The sequence below is a fragment of the Aethalodelphis obliquidens genome, unplaced genomic scaffold, assembly GCF_003676395.1.
Source record: "Aethalodelphis obliquidens isolate GAN/ISIS:26980383/991018 unplaced genomic scaffold, ASM367639v1 scaffold3, whole genome shotgun sequence".
Lineage (NCBI taxonomy): Eukaryota > Metazoa > Chordata > Mammalia > Artiodactyla > Delphinidae > Aethalodelphis > Aethalodelphis obliquidens.
Genome location: NW_020837947.1, coordinates 24,671,358 through 24,692,033, shown reverse-complemented (window position 1 = coordinate 24,692,033; position 20,676 = coordinate 24,671,358). Strand labels below are relative to the sequence as shown.

Genomic DNA, 20,676 nt, shown 5'->3' with positions numbered 1-20,676 from the left:
TACGTCTCAGCACAAACATGGGACCATTGTTCCGTTGCTGGGGTGGACCCTGGGATGCTGCAGGCCGAAGGGGGGGGCTTTTTTTTTTTAACGTGCTAAATCATATGGAAGCCACAAGAACAATTAACAAGGCAAAGTAAAGAAAGAATAAGCCATATTTAATGTGGAAACAGATCTAGAAATGGCATGTGAATTACTTCTGACGCTTTTTCACGAGGTGAACAAAGAGGTGAATTTTACAAAGTACTGTGAGCTTTTGCTTCTGGCGCTTAAAAGCAAGATAACTTGTTTGCACTCTGCTGCCTGGTGACAGAGCAGAGCTGAGGCAGAGGCCTGGTCCCAGGCACCTGGGAGGAGCAGCTGAAGAGCAGAATCCCTCTCCTGACTCCTAGTTTCTCAAGGATCGTGCAGTTCCTAGGAAGCAAAAGGTTATTATTTTTTTAACGTAACATTTAATTTAAGAGAGGCATCAAATTTGTCGAGTGCTTAATTCATTGTGTCTCAGGGCCACTATGGTTATGGCTGAAGGGCAGAGCTTCTGAACCCTCAGGGGGCTTGGCGCTGACTGGGTAGTTAGACATCCCAGGGCCCGCCCCAAATAACCAAGTCTGCATTTAATCCTCAGGAAAGAAATGTTATAGAAGATAATCCTCAGGACACAAAATCAAGTCTCGGCAAAAACGGTCCAAATTTTGAGTTGCTGCTTGAGTTGGTAAGCCAATTATCACATAATAAGAATTTTCTATTTGTTTTGCTCCTGACCAAAAAAAAAAAAAAAGCTTCAACCTTTATTCTGGTTTGTTTTTCCTTTTTTCTTGAAAGTTTCTCTCAGGGGGAAAGAACCCTCCAAATATAACTGGGGGAAATCCAGCCAGTAGATTTTTCTTTTGAATAAATCCTGGTCTAAAAAGAAGTCGAGGCAAGAGGATGGACATGTAACATCTCGGCAGCAAGAGCCATCTCTGTGCTACTCCTTGCTTTTCTGATAGGACACTAGGACGGCATTTAAAGAAGCGGTACGTGGACGTGAAGGTTCACAGGGTTTAACCGACCCATCAGCTATGGTCTGACTTCAAACGCTGAGTGTAATCAATATAACTTTTAGGGCTCTGTCTTTCCGTTTAGAAAGGGTAGTAGTGGGTGAAGCAGGTGCAGACAGGCAGAGGCTTGGTCCTGTGCGACAGCAACACACAGTGCATGCGTGCCGTATAGCATTTCTGCAACACACATCCACATTTATTATCACGTTTCAACCACAGAATCCTGTAAGTCAGGTGTTAGAACCCACATTTTGTAGAGGAAGAAGTAAAGTCAGAAAACTTAAAGGATTTCCCTAAGGTTAGACAACAGGCAAAGAGAGAATCTTGAATCCTACAGCGCGGAGCTCAGCCCCAAGGCTCTTTCCCAGTCACACAACACCCAGGGCCGGTCCGCCTACAGTGGATGGTGCCGCCGTGGACCTCGCCGGCCCCGCGCTCACTCATCCCCAAACCCAACCCCAGGAACCACCAAGGAGGAGGGCATTTACATAGTGCAGTCATTATGATAGAATCTCATCCGACTATTGGTAATAATACCTGACAATGGTTTTAAGACAACGACAGAAGTTTTGACAACTGAAACCTTAAGTCAAAATGATGATAAATATTAGATAACGCCTGTATTTTAAAAATATGTAAATACACATAAAATATAATGTGGGCTGTAAGTCAACTGCCAAGTGGGATATAGATGTATTTTTTAACTCATTAGATATGTCTAAATAGGCATTATATACAGACCATGTGTTTGAAAGATAAAACTTAACCAAGAACAGTGCTTATAGTATTTCAAACAGAATGAGTTTTCTGATTTTTCTCTTAAATTACTTTTACATTTTAATTTTAGTTCATGAAAGTATGGTTGATGTTTCAGGTGAAGATCACATGGCATTACACGTTAGTATTACCATATTTTATTTGGGGCAGTGTGGGGCAGACCTAGGGCTGGAGGGGAAAGAGGAAATTGTGTTCTAGGAGTTTTAATCGTTCTAGCCTCAAATATTACAAGGCCATTAGATTTTTAAAAATTGAATACTGTAATTGTTTTCTATTGTAAAGATACTAATTTTACAACTTTTCCAAAGTACAAATATAAGGAAAGGAATTACCTAGTCCCAGTAAGGAAAATTAATTTCTCCATACATAAACATAGCACAGTTAATATCAGGATGTGGGATTTCTTTACACCAGTGTATGGCTTCTCCCTCTGCATTACAAAATAAAACAGGACTTTGATATATAGAAAATACGGACCACCAGGCAACCTAATTACCCAGGAGTGGCGGGTTCACAGGTACTTTTCCCTAAACACAGAAAGAAGAGCCTGAGTTTCGGTGGAAACTGGTGGAAGGTCTTCGGTGGATGACCACCTGACTCAACCTGCGTCCTCACTTCCCATCTCCTCCTTTCCTGTCAAATCTGAACCGCTCAGTGTCAAGACAAAAGGATTTGACAAAAGCCCTGCCCTAAACGACTGACCACGAATTTATTTCTTAAGTTTATAGGTTGTCACTAGCCAATATTTCATGGCCACGCTTTCCTCATATTGCAGGTGGTTTCTAGATGACTTGAGAGACAGACTACAGGAATGGGGCCCAGCTCACTGCGTGGGAGAAATATTCATAAAGTTTGGAAGCCAGTTGAACATATACACCAATTTCTTCAACAATTACCCTGTTATTCTGAAAACTATGGAGAAGGTAAAAGATGGAGTGACCATCCAGGCCCTTATTAGCCCTTCTGAGCTTGAGAGGAAGTTTCATGTGTAACCCAAAGGACTACAATTACCAGGAAAGACTTCTTCTCTACTCTTGGCTTCCAGATCTTCCCTGGTTTACTGTGAGCTCCTTGAGGACGGGGACCCTGACTTACCTAATTTTGTGTCGCTACGGGCTGGCACAGTGCTTGACCCAGCAGCGCCCTGGAACCGGTTGTGGGACTGAACTTATCCTCATGCAAAAAGCCAGACTCCCACCTGTCCCAGTTACCCTGGGGCTCGGTTACAGGGACATGCTTCACAATGAGGCAGAAGCAAGACTGTTAACCCTGATTCTATGCTGCCACTACAGGCCTGGGCGGCCTGGGCGAGTCCCGCTCTCTCATGGAGAAAAGGAATTCATAATCCACACATTGGAATAAAAGCACTCAATGTGTGAAATCTCACGATGAAATAAGGAGTTCCTTTGTCTTGCATTCCCGAGCGAGTGCATTATAAACAGTTGTCCCTGTTGTGACTCCTGCCGTACACCGTCTGAGCGGAAATATGCAGCTCCCGTCTATGCCCCTTGCTGCTCTTGTTGGGATCTCCTCTGATGGCAGTAGGACACCTCTCTTCCCTCCTCAGTTTACATCAAAAGGGTAGCAGGAGAGACCCACGTCCACTGTGGCCATGTCCACCTGTCTGCACTGAGGCCCTGAAGGGAAAGCCCGGGGCTGGGAAGTCTCTGGACGATTCCTGACCTCAGACATTGCCCTTTGCTGTCCTCTTCCTGCCCCACCTGGGGAGTTTAAACACTGCAGGACAACTCGATTATGTGAAAATTGCATGAATAAAGCAATTTCATAGAACTGACATTTAGGACAAGAATTGGAACAAAGCATCATATATTATTACAGGCAAATTTGTGCCAACATTTTTATAGTTATGGATAATAATGTATCTATTTCACTAGCATGGGGGTGAATATAAGTAAGCATGCAATAAACGTTAGCTCTTAACATTTCTGAAATCAGTGACTATTTGACTTCTAGAAATTAGCACTACTTCCATCTGAGAAAAATGAGGTAACTTCCTGGGGGCTGTAATGGTGATGAATAATATATTTTAAAAGAGATATTAAGTATAGTGGAGCACCTTTTTAATGTTGCTGTGGAAAACATGCTTAACAGCAGTATTACAGGTGAACCCATTAATAGTCTCTTACTATTAGGAAATAACATTTATTGTGTGACAGACACTTTACGGATAGGATTCGCCCCCTCCCCACTCACTGCAAGGTTAGATATGATATCCATGAGAAAACTGAGGCTCAGAGAAGTTAAGTAACTTGACAAAGTCACATAGAATTAGATAGAATTAAATTAGAATTCTAATTCTAATCCAGGCCTACCTGCACACAAAGCCCATTTTCAGTTTTCTCTACATATTAAGTTCAATGAATAGGGTTAGGTTTATGGTACAATTAAAACACTATACTTGGGATATCAGTAAGCACCTATAGTGTTAATAACACTGTGATTAGATGTAGATGTTGCCTTTTTGCTTTTGAGTGCTTCACAGATGGTGCTCGCCTGGTGGAACTGAATGCTTCAAAACTGCCTTATAGAGATTTGACAATATCATGCTCACCTTTACTGCAGAGAAATGATACCAGCACTCCGAGCTTTCCTGAAGAGGCATGATAAGACCATAGTTACAAAGATGCTGAGGTAAGCTCTGAGGGAGAGCACAGCCGGGGCACCCCAAGTATGGGCGTTCTCTGGCCGTCAGAAAGAGACCAGGGCTCCCTTGTCTGTGCCTCATACAGCCTTCCAGAGCTGCTTTTGCACCCATCCCGAAGGTCTGAAGAATATATTCATCTTCTCTACGCTCTGAGGCTTCACACTTCTGCAGAACATGTTGACCACGGACGGGACTCGACCACTGCAATTGAAGTAATCAAGAAATACAAAGGTTACATAGATCAGGTTGGCTGCTGCTAAGAGCCTGTGTCCTTTAAAAATGTTACAGTGCTTTTGTGTACTCTAACTCAAAGATCCTGAAATACCTTATCCTCCTGGGGTATTCTTTACTTCAAAGTCTTTCATCCTTTTAATGTGAAGTCATTGTATTCAGTAATTTTGAGCACGGAGGGCACCTATTCTAAACCAAATCACATGAGACAATGTTTTCAGATACCTGTAGAAGTACAATAAAATCTTTATTAATATAAAAGTTTAAAAAATGGAGTATTTGGGTGATTTTTCTAGATAACTAAAAGAAAAGAAAAAGAGTAAAACCCTTTGTTTCTGAAAGTACTTTTTCATGTATTAACTTTCCTGCCTAAGTAAGTAGAGCAATCACAACTATATTCTGCAGGAAATCAGCATCTTGGAGTACGGTACTACCATTCTGAAAATATCACTGTGACGTGCACAGTGCATGGGAGTCTGGGCTGAATGTAAATGACAGCTCATTATGCCCAGAAGAAATTTTTGAATACAGTGTTGTCGCTAGCCTCATTGTTTTAAAACGTATTGGGTACAGGAAATGGAGATTCTCATAATAGTTTATGAAAATACCGTGCCCTTATCAAGTGCCATAAAATATTTTAATCTATTTTTTTATGTATAAAAATATCACAATTTCAGTTTCCCTAAAATCACTTTGTTTTCTAGATGAAGCAGAACATCAATATGAAAGATCAGCTGTCAGACATAGAATCATCTGTGGGTGCCCGGTATGTATTCTGATGCACTTGCTCCATCTCAGGCTCATGAATTATAACCTCAAGTCACTGGCAAAAAGGAGACATACAGATTTTGATTCAGCTAACATCCATTGAGTGCCTGCTGTGTGCCAGGGGCTGCCAAGCTCTCATATTCCACATCCCTGTTATTGGCAAGGATGCTAGATGAGAAGAGGCACAAGTGGTCTTGAGCCCATCCCATAACTTCTCTGCAGTCTTAGCACCTTTCTTGGGACTACTGTGATCATGACCCCCTTTGAGGAATGGGGCCGTGTCTTTACTGTTTTATATCTCCCTGCACATAATATCTGGTGCAGGATTCTGCCCACTGAGGACATCAGCGGGAATCCTAGAAGTCCTCTGCCGGCTATCTGTTACCTACGGAATATCATCTGGTCCCATTCTACCCTCCTTCTCACTGCCTCGCCTACCACCTTATGATCAAACCACATAAATCTACTCACAGTTCTCTAATAACGTGAGCCTCTCTTCACACATTTGTGCTTTGCCCATGCTCTTCCTTCTCAGAAATTGCCTTCTTTTTCTACTCCACTGGATAAACTCCTATTCATCCTTTGAAGATCCATTTCAATCTTCGTCTTCCTTGTAAAGTATCCCACAACATCTCCAGTGTGAGCTGCCCCTTCCTAGGTATTCTGCAGCGCCCTGAAGGTCTCTGCCACGTTTTCCTTCAGTCCTTTATTCACAAGATTGGGAGCTCCATCAGGTATGAACTATGATTTACGTGTCTTCTAGCGTTCAGCATATACTAGGAGTTCAATATATGAATTATATTGAATTAAAATATCAGTTGACTGGAAGTGTTATTGTTATTTGCTCAAACTGGGGAAGCAAGGTGGAGTTGTTTGGGCCTAATTTAGATCTGCACATTTTGATAGGGAAAGAGGTGGAGTTGATTGGATTACAGAAAATCCAAAATCTTGGAACTCACAGAGCCCACAGAACTTTACCTTTGGATCACTATACACATCAAGTGATCATCTCCATGGCTAGATCAGTAAAAGGGCCTGACTTCTTAATTTGTAACATTTCATTCACCTCCTTTTCTCCATAGAGCCCTTCTGACTCACCCCACCCCCACCTTATTTTTGATGCTAGGAAAGCATTTATAATAAAACAATGTTTTCAATAGTTTAAAAATACAGTTTTCACTGTTTGACAAACAATGCTTTTTCATAATTGAACTGAGTTCTACTCAACACTTACATCTTCTGGGATATAAAATGGTTCTTCAGTAGTGGAAATTATTTTCTAAAAATTTATATATTTCTAATTTTGTTTTTTATTTCATAGACTCTATCAGAAGTAAACAGATATCTGATTAGGGTCCAAGATGTAGCCCAACTTCACTGCTGTGATGAGGAACTAAGTTTCTCTTTAAGGTAAATATTTAACTATCCTATGGCTGTGACTGTATCATATTTATCTTGTACCCAGAATCCAGTACAATGTCTGTCATATTGTAAATTTACGATAAATCTTTGTGTTGAACTAAAAAGTTACACACACACCCCTCTCTGAGATGATGTAAGGTGTTTTATCACCTTACTCGCATACCAGGCAGCTACTGGGTAGAATGGAAGAAGCTAAACTGTCATTGCCGGGACCACTAACTCCACTGAAAGAGGAGTTCTGAAGTTTGGTCACTTTCCTACTGAGAGGAGAGCCAAGTGTTGCGGGGTACCACATGGATGATCTGCTCAACTCTGAGAAAGAGAAGACCAGTTGATTGTCCGCAGTTAGTTACTGAGGTCAGTATTCAGAAGGTCTCACCCTAAGACCACCATGGTATTGAGGTCTCACATTTCTAGTTTGTACAGTGCTCACAGTATAAGAGCTATTGTGACGAGAGGGTGCTAGCATTCCCTTTCCTCCTTTAGAACAAGGATGGGCAACCTTTTTCTGTAGAGGGGCAGATGGTAAGTATTCTAGGTCTTTCTTGCTGAATGATCTCTGTGGCAACTACCTAACTTTGCTGTTGTAGCACAAAAGCAGCTGCATAAATACAATACATAATGAATAATACAATCTTCAAAAACAATACAATACCTAAGTGAATGAGTGTAGCTGTGTTCCAATAAAACTTTATTTACAGAAGACAAGGGGTGAGGCCATAGGTTTTCAATTCCTGCTTTAGAAAATTGTTTGCCATCTATGTTTTCAGTATTAATGGCAAAGATGATAACTCAACAAAGAGCAACCAAATGGAGAGGAATTAACTGCAATAAAAGAAATGAAAATTGGTTTGCCTGTTATTTCAATGAATATTTCAGTGAATGTTTCCCAAAGGCCCAGGGCAGGGTGGTGGCAGTGGCGAGGGACGGGGGAGGTTGGAAGAAACCAGTCCCTTCCAGTCCCTTCACCTTGATCCCCACCTGGAGTGGATATTAAATGAAAATCAAATCACATAGTCGTGTCACTTTTCTCATTGTCACGGTGTTTTTGTTTTGTTTTGTTGTTTTTGGTCAGTAGCAATAGAAATGAGCTACAGTGGTAGAAGGAAACTAGCTGTCAAGCCAGCAATTCTAAACGCACTGGTGTAGTAGGAGACATGCTAGGGATTATTCCAGTTTTTATTATTAGAATTTATTTTACTTTCACATATTCATTCTCAAACACTCTTCCTTTATGTAAGTCCAAGTTTCTGACTTATATAACTTACCTTTTCTCTGAATAACTTCTTTTAACATTTCTTGCTAGGTAGGTAGATCTGTTGGCAATGAATTCCCTGAATTCCCTCAATGTTTGTCTGAGAATGTCTTTATTTCTCCTTCACTTCTCTTTTTAGATTTTTTTTTAATGTGGACCATTTTTAAAGTCTTTATTGAATTTGTTACAATATTGCTTATGTTTTATGTTTTTTTTGTTCTTTTGTTTTTGCTGTGAGGCATGTGGGATCTTAGCTCCCCAACCAGGGATCAAACCTACACCCCCTGCATTGGAAGGTGAAGTCTTAACCACTGGACCGCCAGGAGGAAGTCCCTCTCCTTCACTTTTTTTTGTTGTTGTTGCTGTTGTTGTTTTTGCGGTACACGGGCCTCCCACTGCCGTGGCCTCTCCCGTTGCAGAGCACAGGCTCCGGACCCACAGGCTCAGCGGCCATGGCTCACAGGCCCAGCTGCTCCGCGGCACGTGGGATCTTCCTGGACCGGGGCACGAACCTGTGTCCCCTGCATCGGCAGGCGGACTCTCAACCACTGCACCACCAGGGAAGCCCCTCCTTCACTTTTTTAAAAAAAATTAATTTTTGGCTGCGTTGGGTCTTCGCTGCTGGGTGCAGGCTCTCTCTAGTTGCGGTGAGTGGAGGCTACCCTTTGTTGCAGTGCACAGCTTTCTCACTGCGGTGGCTTCTCTTGTTGTGGAGCACAGGCTCTAGGCACATGGGCTTCAGTAGTTGCGGTTCGTGGGCTCAGTAGCTGTGGCTCACGGGCTCTAGAGCGCAGGCTCAGTAGTTGTGGCGCACAGGCTTAGTTGCTCTGCGGCATGTGGCATCTTCCTGAACCAGGGCTCGAACCCATGTCTCCGGCATTGGCAGGCGGATTCTTAACCATTAGCACCACCAGGGAAGTCCCCTCTCCTTCACTTTTGAAGGATACTTTTTCTGGCTACAGAATTCTAGTTTGGTGGGGTTTTTTCTTTCAACACTTACTTCACTCCCCCCTCTTCTTGCTTGCATGGTTTCCAAAGAGACATCCAGTGTAATCGTTACCTTTGTTCCTCTATAAGAAAGATGTTTCATTTTGTTTTGTTTTTCATTGTTGTCTCTGGATACTTTCAAGATTTTATCTTTCTCTTTGCTTTTCTCGAATTTGTATGTGATACATATAGATTTGGGGGGATTTATCCTTCTTGGTATTCTCTAAGCTTCCTGGACCTATGGTTTAGTGCTTGTCAATAATTTTGGAAAATTCTCAGCCATTATTACTTCAACTATTTCTTCTGTTTCATCCTTCTTCTTCTCCATCTGATATTTCCATTAGACATTTATACACCCATTGTAATTGTCCCACATCTTTTGGATATTGTTCCCTTCTTTTTTACTCTTCTGTTTTCTTTCTGTTGATGTGGTTCAGGCTCACTGATTCTCTCCTTGGCTATGTCCAGTCTGCTGATGAGCCCAGCAAAGGCATTATTCATTTCTATTATGGTGTTTTTGATTTCTAGAATTTCTTTTTAATTATTTCTTGGAATTTCCATCTCTCTGTTTATATTACCCATCTGTACTTACATGTTGTCCACTTTTTCCAGTAGAGTTCTTAACTTAGCTTATCTTAGTTATTTTAAACTCCCTGGTCTGATAATTCTAACAACATTTCTACCATATCCGAGTCTGGTTCTGATGCTTGCCATGTCTTATCAGACTGTGTTTTCCTGCCTCTTAGCACGCCTTATAATTTTTTTGTTGAAAGCTAGACATGATGTATTGGATAAAAGGAAATGAGGCCAATAGGTCTTTAGTATGAGGTTTTACATTCATCTGGCTAAATGTTAGCCTGTATTTACCATTTGTTGTAGCTGTGGTGTCAGAGGCTGAAATTTTCATTTTTGTCTCCCCTGTTGTCTTTGGGTTTTCCTAGATATTCCTTAAATAGGACTTGAAACTTGCAGTCCTTTTCAGCTATAATACCTTGTTATTATAAGGAGTCCTGTTGATGTGGTAGGAAGATGTGAGGGGAAGGAAAGAGTTGTATGTCCTATCATTAGGTCTCAGGTTTTTAGTGAGACTGTACCCCTGGGCTATGACCTTTACAAGTGTCTATCAGCTTTTTTACTTTTATTATATTATTATTATTATTATTGTTAGTCACCTCTAAGATGAGACAGGAAGGTTAGAGGTAGCTGTTGGGTTGGGTATTTCCCTTTCCTCATCTTGATTAGATTCTGGTAAAATTGTTTCCCTTGAAGGCAGGCCTTTGTTAAGAGAATAGAATAGGACTCTGTGGTCATGTTTCAAATAGTTACTTTCTCCCTCCCCATGGGAAGAATGAGGGTATTTTTCTGAGTGTCACAGTGAGAATCTGGTGAGGCTCCTGGAGGTAAAACTCCTGCAAGTTTTAAACTCATGCAAGGGTGCGGAGGTGTGGTGTGGGCCAGTGCTAGGCCTCCAGGAATTCGTAATCTCTTGAACTAGTTCACACTCAGGCTCTAGCAATTAGTCAACTACCCTTTAATATTCTTACCTGATGCTGGCTCCAACAGCAGTTTCTGCTTTCAGTAAGCTGTGATTCTACGTATCAGCTCGTCTCTTCAGCTTTGGGGTGGTAATCTACTTTATAACCTCACTTCTTCGATGGATCTAGGAAGAATTGTTGATTCTGAGTTTTCAGCTTCCTTTTTGTCGTGCGATGGAAGTGATGACTTCCAAGCTCTTTACACATCCAACCAGAAGTCTCAAATATTAGAATTTAGACTTCTGCTTTAGTATTTGGACAACAGTACATTTGAGAGTTTCAGGAAAACAGGGGAATACTACATTATTTTACACTCTAATTACAAGGTACATTTATGTTTAAGTAGGCACTATCTCAGTGATTTGCCAAGCAGTAAATACAAATGTAATTTTACATTAATATTTAAGTTAAGTAAATGCAAAAAAGGTTCATATTCCAAAAGTTATCACAGAACATTTAGGCTGAAACCTTGTTTTCTGTCATTTTAGGAAGTCATATGAAACCCAAGAAATGACATTCCCACGATTTCTATCAGGGATTTCTACTTAGGGGAAAGTCTGCTTATATTTTGCACACAGTGCCAACTCACATGAGTCTAAAGCTTTATAGTTTACCACATATTTTAACTTCTCTCATTTGATATACTCTTTACAATCATTTGGTGAGGAAGGTAGGAATGGAACCATGTTATGCGTGGGGAATCTGGACTTGAGTAACTTGTCTGAGGTCACATTACTAACAAGTGCTTGTTTAGAATTCAAAACCAGGTCTCAGTGTTCTATCCACTGATTAGACCAGCAGGTGGAAAGATGAACTGAGACTTCCTCATAATAAACTCACCAACATAGCAAAAAGTACTAAACAAATTACCAATAAACAAGAGCAGTGACACAAAAAGAACAAGTAAATATTTGTACTATAAATGAAAAAATTTGCTCTGGGGTAGAGATGAAGTCGCAGTCATTTTAGAGTTAGGGAATCTGGAGGCATTTTTCCCTCTCCGGATACAGCCCTCAGAGTTCTGGGTTTGTTAAGCTTTTATAATACATTATGTACCTTGGAATTTTTATATTATTGTTTTTTTCAGAAACACCAATTTTCATCTATGTGACTTTAAGCTTGCTGATTTTTAGCATTTTTGTTTATTTTTGTTCTCCTTCTAATGGGGGTGTCGCCAAAGATGCAAAAGTGGAGCCCTCTAAGACTGGTGAATACAGGCATGGCTTTAAATCACCAAACAGAGCCATCCACTTCTCAGACCCCCGAGTCCTCTTGAGGAAAAACACTACTACACTACCGAGCATGCACACTGTTGACATTCCTTTTGGCTTCCCCAGAGGGACCTACAGGCATTTACCTACAGTCATTTACCAGGGCAACTAGGCACTGGGGAGAGAGAAATACCCAGACTTCTCAGGGATGCTGGACTCTGGCCCCGAATTGATTTTTATCCTGGCAACCCAAAAAGACACAATGATCCACCATTCAGAGTTTTGGCTCAGGTCAGCTCACAGAACCAATGACCTACTGTTGTCTGTTCATGCCAAAGGCTGTGCTCTGAAAATTACTTTCAAAGTTTTATGTGTTTATGGAAGTTGGGTACTTTGTCTCTTGGTCTGGCTAATGTAGTAATTAAACAACAAAACACTTCTCGAATGGTGTTAAGAATTTAAACTATGGTTGGCTGAGTCGCTGAGCCTATTTGTGAATTAGCAAAGAAATCCTATCCAAGTTCAAGGAAAGAACTCTAACCCTGGAGTTGGTTCTTTTGAATGCGAGCAGAAGCAGCTTTATGAAACCCTAGTAGGATCCAGAGCTCCCATTTCAGTTGCTCCATTATGTCGGTATGAAGGGCAAAATTACTTGTTTTTACACGTGCAGAAGAACTAAGTTTTTTAAAAAAGATTCTGTTGTTTTTTGTCTTTGGATGAAAATTACTGGAGATCTTGGGGGGGGGTGTAAATGGTTTTCAGAAAGCTTTATTGTAGGTAAAATTCATTTATATATAATTTAAATAGCACTTTCCTAATCAGATTAAAATAATAAAAACCTCTTTGTGCGTTTATCTTTCCCTTCTCATGTCCTCAGATTACAAGTGGCCTCAACTCCAAGCTCAAGTTAATGTGCCTGCTCCTTCCCTCCTCTGGGCCATCCACCCACCCAGTCCAAGTGGGTCACAAAACTAGAATTCTCCTTCATTTACCTCTACTTTCAATGCTGTCCCTTCCAAAGGAAAAAAACAAACATCTGTTTACCAAGCAAACACCTCTTTCAAAGCTACTTCTTCAAAACACTCTTGTAGGCACATTCCCTGGTCATTCAGATAGAACGGCAAAGTTTTATTATAGCTTTGAACATTTTTCTAAAATGATATGATGATTCTTATCAGTAGTAAAAATATTGCCAAAAAAGGGTCAAGAATATGGGTGAAGTTCTTCTGCCTATTTAAAGTGGCCATTCACCATATACAGCCCACCACACACCGATTTAAACGCACCCCATCTTTCTTGCTTCCCCTCTCCCTCATCCCTAGCTCTATGTGCTCCATTATTCTCAGAATAACCTATCAAATTGATCTAGAACATTATTTCTTATAAACTATGAGTAAATATGAAGCATTCCACTCCTTCCAGCCTAAATAATCACAGAGGTGGGAAGGAAATGTTTGAAAAAGGAAGTTAGCTCCAGTGGTTGGATGACCACTGCACTTCTATCTATCCACACACCTAACATGACCTGTATTTCCTAACACGCTCCAAAGAGCTGAACCTGAAGTATAGCACTCCTTAAAAATGTTTAACTCCCGATCTAGTCCTCTGCCTACATCACACGCATGACTGTAATAAATAAACAACTTAAGTGCCTCACTAGTCAAAGTGTGGTCGGCATATCAGCATCACCCAGGAGCTGTTAGAAATGCAGAATCTCAGGCTAGTCTAGCTCTACCAAATCAGAATTTGCATCTTAATAAAATCTCTGGGTAATTCAGATGCACATTAAAGTTTGTACTATATATGTCAGAGCCATTATAATATAAAGTGGATTCTAAATGTGAATTACAGCAGCTGTTATTGAGAACAATCTGGAAGTCTTTGATAAAAATGTATATGCCATTTGGCCAGTCAATCCTACCCTTGGGAATATAACAGCACATGTAAGGAATTTGTTTATATGTAAGGAAATCGATTTATCCCAACATTGATCACAGTGGCAATTAAGAAAGAACAAATGAAAGGAGGAAGAGAGAGAGGGAGGGAAGGAGGGAAGAAAGAGACCTGAGCTTGTCAACAAAGCAAATGCCCATCAAACGGGGAAGAGTCGGATAAATCATGGTTCATCCACACTATTAAGTATCACTTAGTCACTAAAAAGAACTTGAAGTGATTTCCATTGATGAGAAAATCAAGAAAAAATTCTCGAATAATACTTGAAACAATGGCACCCTACCTGTAAATAGATGCATATACAGGTACATCTGTGAGTGACTACCTGGGCAGGTTAAAGAAAAGTGGAAAGATGTGCACTAGGGTGACCTGAGTGGAGGGAGGAGTGAGCCAAGCAAAAAGAAAAAGTGAAACAAAAGAACAGTACACGAAAAAAGCTGATAGTATATTCTGATGTTACTTTAGCATTGCTGTAAAACTTTATGTGGATCTAAATCAACAACTTAAAAATTAAACAAAGACGATGAAGATAAAAAATAAGAGAATTCCTCTGAAAAAGCCAGTAAATTGACTCACTTCCTCACAGTAACTTCCTGTGGGTTGCTTGATGCTTCTCAGCAAAACATATTTTTTTTCAGTCATCCTCCATCAAAATAATGAGCTTGCTGTACTTGGCCATTCCTGGTGGGGGTGGAGATGGGGGGGGCGCTCGGGGGGGCTCCCTGAAGCTCTTCCCTAGCACATCACTTGATGCTCCATTGAGTACTGACATGAGATAACCCATACTAGAGTACAGTGAAACCTACTAAACACTGTGACCTGGGTCCACCAACAGAAGATACTAGATGGAGGTTAGGGACACAATATTTTGCCTGCTGATAAACATGCCTACCGTTGACCATGGTAGCAACCCCTGTGGAAATGAAGAGCTACTTAATTCCAGCTTTTCATACTTATCAATTTTCCTCCAATCAAAATTAGAAAAATCCCTATTTCCTACTTAGTGAATGCTTTTCTTTCCCCTGCTTCCTACTTAAGACACCTTGCACCTTACTGATTCTTGTGCTTTTTTCTAACCCAACGTGTTACCCTTAAAGATGAAACCAAACCAAATGAAAACGTATTTTCCCCAGATTGCCTAAATACATCAACACGAAACACCAACCTTCTGACAAAAGTTTAAAAACAGAGCTTTAACCTGATTCATGTCATAAAGTTGGGAAAGTGCAGTGTTCATTTTTCCTGCATTGATTGGATACTTGTCCAATGGATAAGCTCAAACCATTTCACCAGGAACCTTGAGGCCCACCCACATGACTGGTCTGAGAGACAGAGGGACTATTCACACCAGGAGGAAAATATACAGAGAACTTCAATAAGCCATTCAAAAGGTCTGAGGTAGGGAAGAACCTTGACTATCAGCTTACGAGCGTAAAGATGGTGAACTGTGTAACAAAACACGTATGTAAAACTTCTAAAACTGCTCCTTCTCTTTTTAAACCCAGGCTCTATGAACATACCTGTGATCTCAGTCTTTTCCTCTTCAACGATGCACTGCTTGTTTCTAGTGGGGGCACGTCTCATACTCCGTTTGAAAGGACTTCAAAATCAACCTACCAGTTCATTGCATCAGTGGCCCTTCACAGACTACTCATAGAAGATATTCCAGATTCCAAATGTATGTACTCTTTTCCTCCCAAGAGTTAAATACCTTTAGAAAGCTACATTATATAAAACATATTAACTATTAAAATAGAGAAGCAGGACAAGAACTAGAATTTGACAGCTTGCAAATAATTTCCCAAATACTTCTAGGGTCTCATTAATGTAAACTTTCATCTACCTCTAAAATAGCAAAAGAAAGGAATGCTGGCATTGTCAGACACACACCCTAGACATTAAGAAAACAGCTTTCAAAAATCACAAAGGGGGCTTTCCTGGTGGCGCAGTGGTTGAGAATCTGCCTGCCGATGCAGGGGACACGGGTTCAAGCCCCGGTCTGGGAAGATCCCACATGCCGTGGAGCAACTAGGCCCGTGAGCCACAACTACTGAGCCTGCGTGTCTGGAGCCCGCGCTCCACAACAAGAGAGGCCGCGAGAGTGACAGGCCCGCGCACCGTGATGAAGAGTGGCCCCCGCTTGCCACAACTAGAGAAAGCCCTCGCACAGAAACGAAGACCCAACACAGCAAAAATAAATAAATTAATGAAACAACTACCCCCAACATCTTTAAAAAAAAAAATCACAAAGGGAAACACAACCCTACATCATTGTGAAGGATTCTTTGAAGTAGTCTGACAGGAGAGCTGGAGTCCTTAACCATTACTCTATTTTGCTTGAGGATGTTACAATTTTAGGTTTTTATCTATTATTTTTCCATTCTAGGACTAAGTGATTTTTGCAGATCTGACTGTACCTCTTCTTCCGTAAGTTCGTATTTAAGAGTTCTTCTATAAAGGATCGATTTGTAAAGGGTATTTAATAACAAACATTTCATTCATAACAATCTCAACAGAAATATCATTTGTTACAAAAAGAAATCCTACTTAAACCTACTGTACCTATTTTTAGTTTTTATCTTACATTCTACTTCCCAATCTTAAAAGGATCCGTATCTCTTTCCTATATTTCTGTTAGGCCAGGCAATCTGAATGTAACACCTCTCATTCCAATATTCTTCACTGCATGTGAAGGTAGAACTTAAGGTTAAAGCCAGAACCAAGATCTTAGAGAAGGAATTCATCTCAAAAGGTCTGCTTCCCATTAGCTTCAGCTCCATTTAAAATCTGAGGATGAGAAAAAATGAACACTAAATGTGGGAATAAATATTCCACCTAGAAGACAAGCTCAGCTAAGAAGGGTTAGTTACCCATAACATGTATGACATGTCTCCTTTCACCTCCCCTTAATCAGTTATGCTATATGTCAGAACATCATAATGTTAGCTAAAAGTGGGCATTCAGCTAAGTCACTGGCTTAATTCTGTCCTGGCCTCATACCAAGGCGGCCTAGGTCTAGCTCTCAGCATTTCTTATCTACAGTTAACTCTTAGTAAAGACCTTTACTGGTCCCAGTACCTTCTGGAATTAAAGAACATTGCATCGTCTATCACTTAGTCTTTAAAAATAATTGCTAATTATAATTAAACAATTATAATGTAAAGACAAGACTATTTTAGACTATATTTGAATAATTCAGTAATTTAGGAAGTTATTTTCTAAACTGGATTTGTATTTGTTTGAATCTCTTTTTAATTTTCAAAAAATTCTTCAAGATGACTTGAATTTTAAAACATTTTCTCCTTTTGATTTTTACCTGCAAAGACTAATTAGTGTACCTCAAATGTTTTTTTTTTTATAGATATCAAGTATGCATTTATTCTTCAAGGTCCAAAACATGAATGGATTTGTGCTACAAAAGTTGAGGATGATAAATTCCTGTGGTTGTCAGTACTCCAAAATGCCATCGAAAGTAGTATGGAAAAGTGACACTGGACTTAAAACACTGGGAGTTCCAACCTGCCCTGGCAAAGACAGACAGCATGTTATTTTCTGTTCCAGAAGATCCAGTAAGGAGTAGAATGATTATTTGTCATGGATGATGGGAGGATGAATTAGGATGACCCATAAAGCTCTTCCTGACTTTTAAACTTCATCATCTATGCTCAATTATGTGAAATGCACAGTAAGAAAAATTTGAGTACGATATTTTGAACCACTTCTTTTGGTAGTTATATTTCATGAACAGTATTATTTAGAGTAATCTGACTGACAGAACCTAAGACTGAATAAGGTTGGGGTATTTAAAGTTTGGGTATTTAAAGTTTTGTTTTCTGATCTAATGAAAAATAAAGTCATAATGAAAAGTGTTTCTTAAATGATCAGAGAAATGTCTTTATCTGTTGGTGATTTACCAATTATCTTTAACATTTTCATGAAATAGTTATGGATTTAAAAAATATGTATAAGCAATATAACTGGGGGCTTCCCTGGTGGCGCAGTGGTTGAGTGTCCGCCTGCTGATGCAGGGGACACAGGTTTGTGCCCCGGTCCGGGAAGATCCCACATGCCGTGGAGCAGCTGGGCCCATGAGCCATGGCCGCTGAGCCAGAGCGTCCGGAGCCTGTGCTCCGCAGCGGGAGAGGCCACAGCAGTGAGAGGCCCGCATACTGCAAAAAAAAAAAAAAAAAAAAAAGAAAAGAAATATAACTGGTACTTTATTTAAAAACTTGTCACATATATCCTTAATATGAATGTACTCCTCCAGAGAGTATTAAAAATATACCACTATACAGTACTAAAAATTTTTCTGTAACTTTTAAGTGGTCTTTTGTTGCAAAATTAAATTCTTAGACCTTCCAAATAAAAAGATTAAAAAATTTGTTACACTGTTAAATTAGAAGGCTGTTTGGCAGGGCGTGTGGGGAGGTACCTTTTAAAAAACAAAACTTGCCTGTAATGGAATTTTGCTGAGTAAAAAAATGAAGAAATTAAGACAACTATTTTAAAACAGAGGAAAAAAAAATAGGTATTGAGTAGTTTTCTGGGCGCTTAAAGCCTTCATTTAATTATTTAATAAACTGAAGCTATAACCTGTTAGCCACTTTGAAACTTTAGCTGATATATGCAGTAGTAAAAATATTTTTACTTAATAATGTTGTCAGTCTCCTTTTTGCTTCAAATTCTCCTTTAAGGAAATGAAATTTACTAGTACAGTCTAGGATTGTGAACTAGGCTATTTTAAACATTTTCTTCTTTCAACAAAATACAGAATTTTTAATTCTTAAAAATTTAAATTCTTGTTAAAAATGTACAAAAGTTAAAATACTGTTTTTATTAGTGTAAAATCACACTTTTGATTCTTTTATGATATATCCATGCAGCTTAACATCTATGATGCCACACACAGAAGAAAACGTTAAAGGAATATCTGCTGTTAGTCAGCAATAAATGCAAACTTACAAATGTGATCAAAATGAAAATATCATCTAATACAAAACAAATCCTGAGACGCTACATTATCCTGAATAGGACAAACTTCAGAAACCCTTTGTTAACAGGAAAAACCTCTCTCTATGGCAAAAGAGTGAGTAACAAGATAGCTCAAGATAAACTAGAAATCTTAAGGAATTTCCATTTATTCTGTGAATAATTAAGGTCCTCAGAAATTTTAAAACATATTACTTGAAAAAACTTGTAGAGGCTGATGAGCATAAGCTTCTAATTGAGAGTCAAGTACATAAATCATGCAAAAAGTGGTGATGTTTGCAAGTGGACAGTACTTACGTTGTTTGTGGTGTCAACACTTTCCCTTTGCTTCTAGGGGACAATTTAAAAAGGCCTGTCTTCACAGTTAATTTTAAGTTTACATGACTGCTGTGGAATTAAAATCTCACACACAAGCAAGTTTAAGTCACAGGTGAAACTGATCAAATTTTCATAAGGAAAACAAAATCTGCCCCCCAAGTTGATGTGGAAAAGTCTGAAAGTACCATGTGACTCTTGAAGAATGTTAATTATGGCAGAGCTTATGGTTAACGAATGCCTTATACCATATAGTTCTTTCAAATCAAAAATTAAATAGGAAACGCATTTTAAAGATTTTTGGATTCTTTATGTTAAGTACTAAACCTAAAGACAAACTGACAGTTTATTTAATTTTGTCTCCTTTTGTAAATATTTCTGAGTCTGTGCTCGAGGTGTAAATGAGAAGCCCGTTCTGTAAATCCAAGCAGTGAGCGGTTCTGGCCACATAAGTATAATGGACCAATGTTATGGATGTACTCCTAACGCTACAGAGCAACAAGGGTGGGCTGTGCCAACAAACACAACATACCCTCCACGAAGTCATCCTGACCCTTTTATTGTTGCAATTAAAAAATAAAAGGTACTTAAATACAGTGGTGAACACATAGGGCGAAACAGAATCATAAAATTTAATGTTGAATTAAGCAGTGAGCTGAACGTTTGGGTCTCCAAATTGGCTTTGAACCCAAAACCGCTTAAAAATGGGTATGTTCACAGTTAACGGCAATTGGCTTATAGGTGAGAGAATGGTCGAAGCTGTTCCAGTTGAACTTCCAGGGAAATTCTCTCCTCAAGAACATCCTGAAAAAGATGCAAAGCCAAGTTACGTTTCAACATGCATAAAAATGAAGGCACATCTAACAACAGCTCTGCATTCAGTAAAACAATTTAAATTTGTTAAGAAGAGGAAGGACAACTTCATATTTTAAAAGGATACTTTACTTTAGAAATGTAGTTTCTTTATATGTATGTAATGTTAAAATGTGATCTTAATTAAATCTTTATTTCTTAAGTCAGGGTAATAAAATGTTTTTTGTTTCATTATCAGAAAAGCTAATATTTGCAAATGATAGTTACTGATGCATGAATTTTGCATAACGCCTACTCCACCCCCTGTAGTAACCGTAGATGAATCAGTTAACACAGATTCTTTCCCCTGGTGATTACATCTGGTCATAACAACTCCTGAGCCACCTTTTGAGTTTCAGTTTCACAATGAATAAATGTATTTTGTAATCAGAATTTCTAATTACTGTTGATTTTGAGCAGACTTTTCAGATAGCCTACAACTTCTGATTCATCCATTTTCCTTTTTTCTTTTTCTCTATCATACTAATAGTATAGTGTTTTAACCAGGATGACCTCTTCCTATTTGGTACCATACTTCCTATTTTCTGTCCTCAGAGATAATGAGAAAAGTGATTTTTAAAATAGCTCCTATATACATGTTGCTATGATTTTCCTTAGTTCTTCAGAAAAACATGCATTAACAAAACTTTCATCTTCGAGGTATGGTATTAGCAAG

At 39.4% G+C, this 20,676-nt stretch overlaps 2 protein-coding genes across 13 annotated transcripts in view; one reads left to right on the top strand and one right to left on the bottom strand.

The window, feature by feature from the left end:
• Positions 1-17,570, top strand: part of ECT2L (epithelial cell transforming 2 like) — a 65,976-nt gene extending 48,406 nt beyond the window's left edge. Inside the window, 9 exon segments of the mRNA XM_027080505.1 lie at positions 626-778; positions 2,546-2,740; positions 4,369-4,469; positions 4,568-4,727; positions 5,418-5,454; positions 5,457-5,479; positions 6,803-6,891; positions 15,350-15,522; positions 17,206-17,570. Coding sequence (XP_026936306.1) covers positions 626-778; positions 2,546-2,740; positions 4,369-4,469; positions 4,568-4,727; positions 5,418-5,454; positions 5,457-5,479; positions 6,803-6,891; positions 15,350-15,522; positions 17,206-17,333 — 1,059 coding nt within the window. The 3' untranslated portion in view covers positions 17,334-17,570.
• A 2,112-nt stretch (positions 17,571-19,682) lies between these two features.
• REPS1 (RALBP1 associated Eps domain containing 1) overlaps positions 19,683-20,676 on the bottom strand; it is a 72,850-nt gene continuing 71,856 nt past the window's right edge. For 10 of the 12 annotated variants that reach the window (XM_027085093.1, XM_027085055.1, XM_027085109.1 and 7 more), the window contains one exon: positions 19,683-19,952. In XM_027085093.1, the coding sequence (XP_026940894.1) occupies positions 19,884-19,952 (69 nt within the window). In that variant the 3' untranslated portion in view covers positions 19,683-19,883. The remainder of the gene's footprint in view (positions 19,953-20,676) is intronic. The other 2 variants (XM_027085084.1, XR_003428368.1) reach the window with 2 other exon arrangements.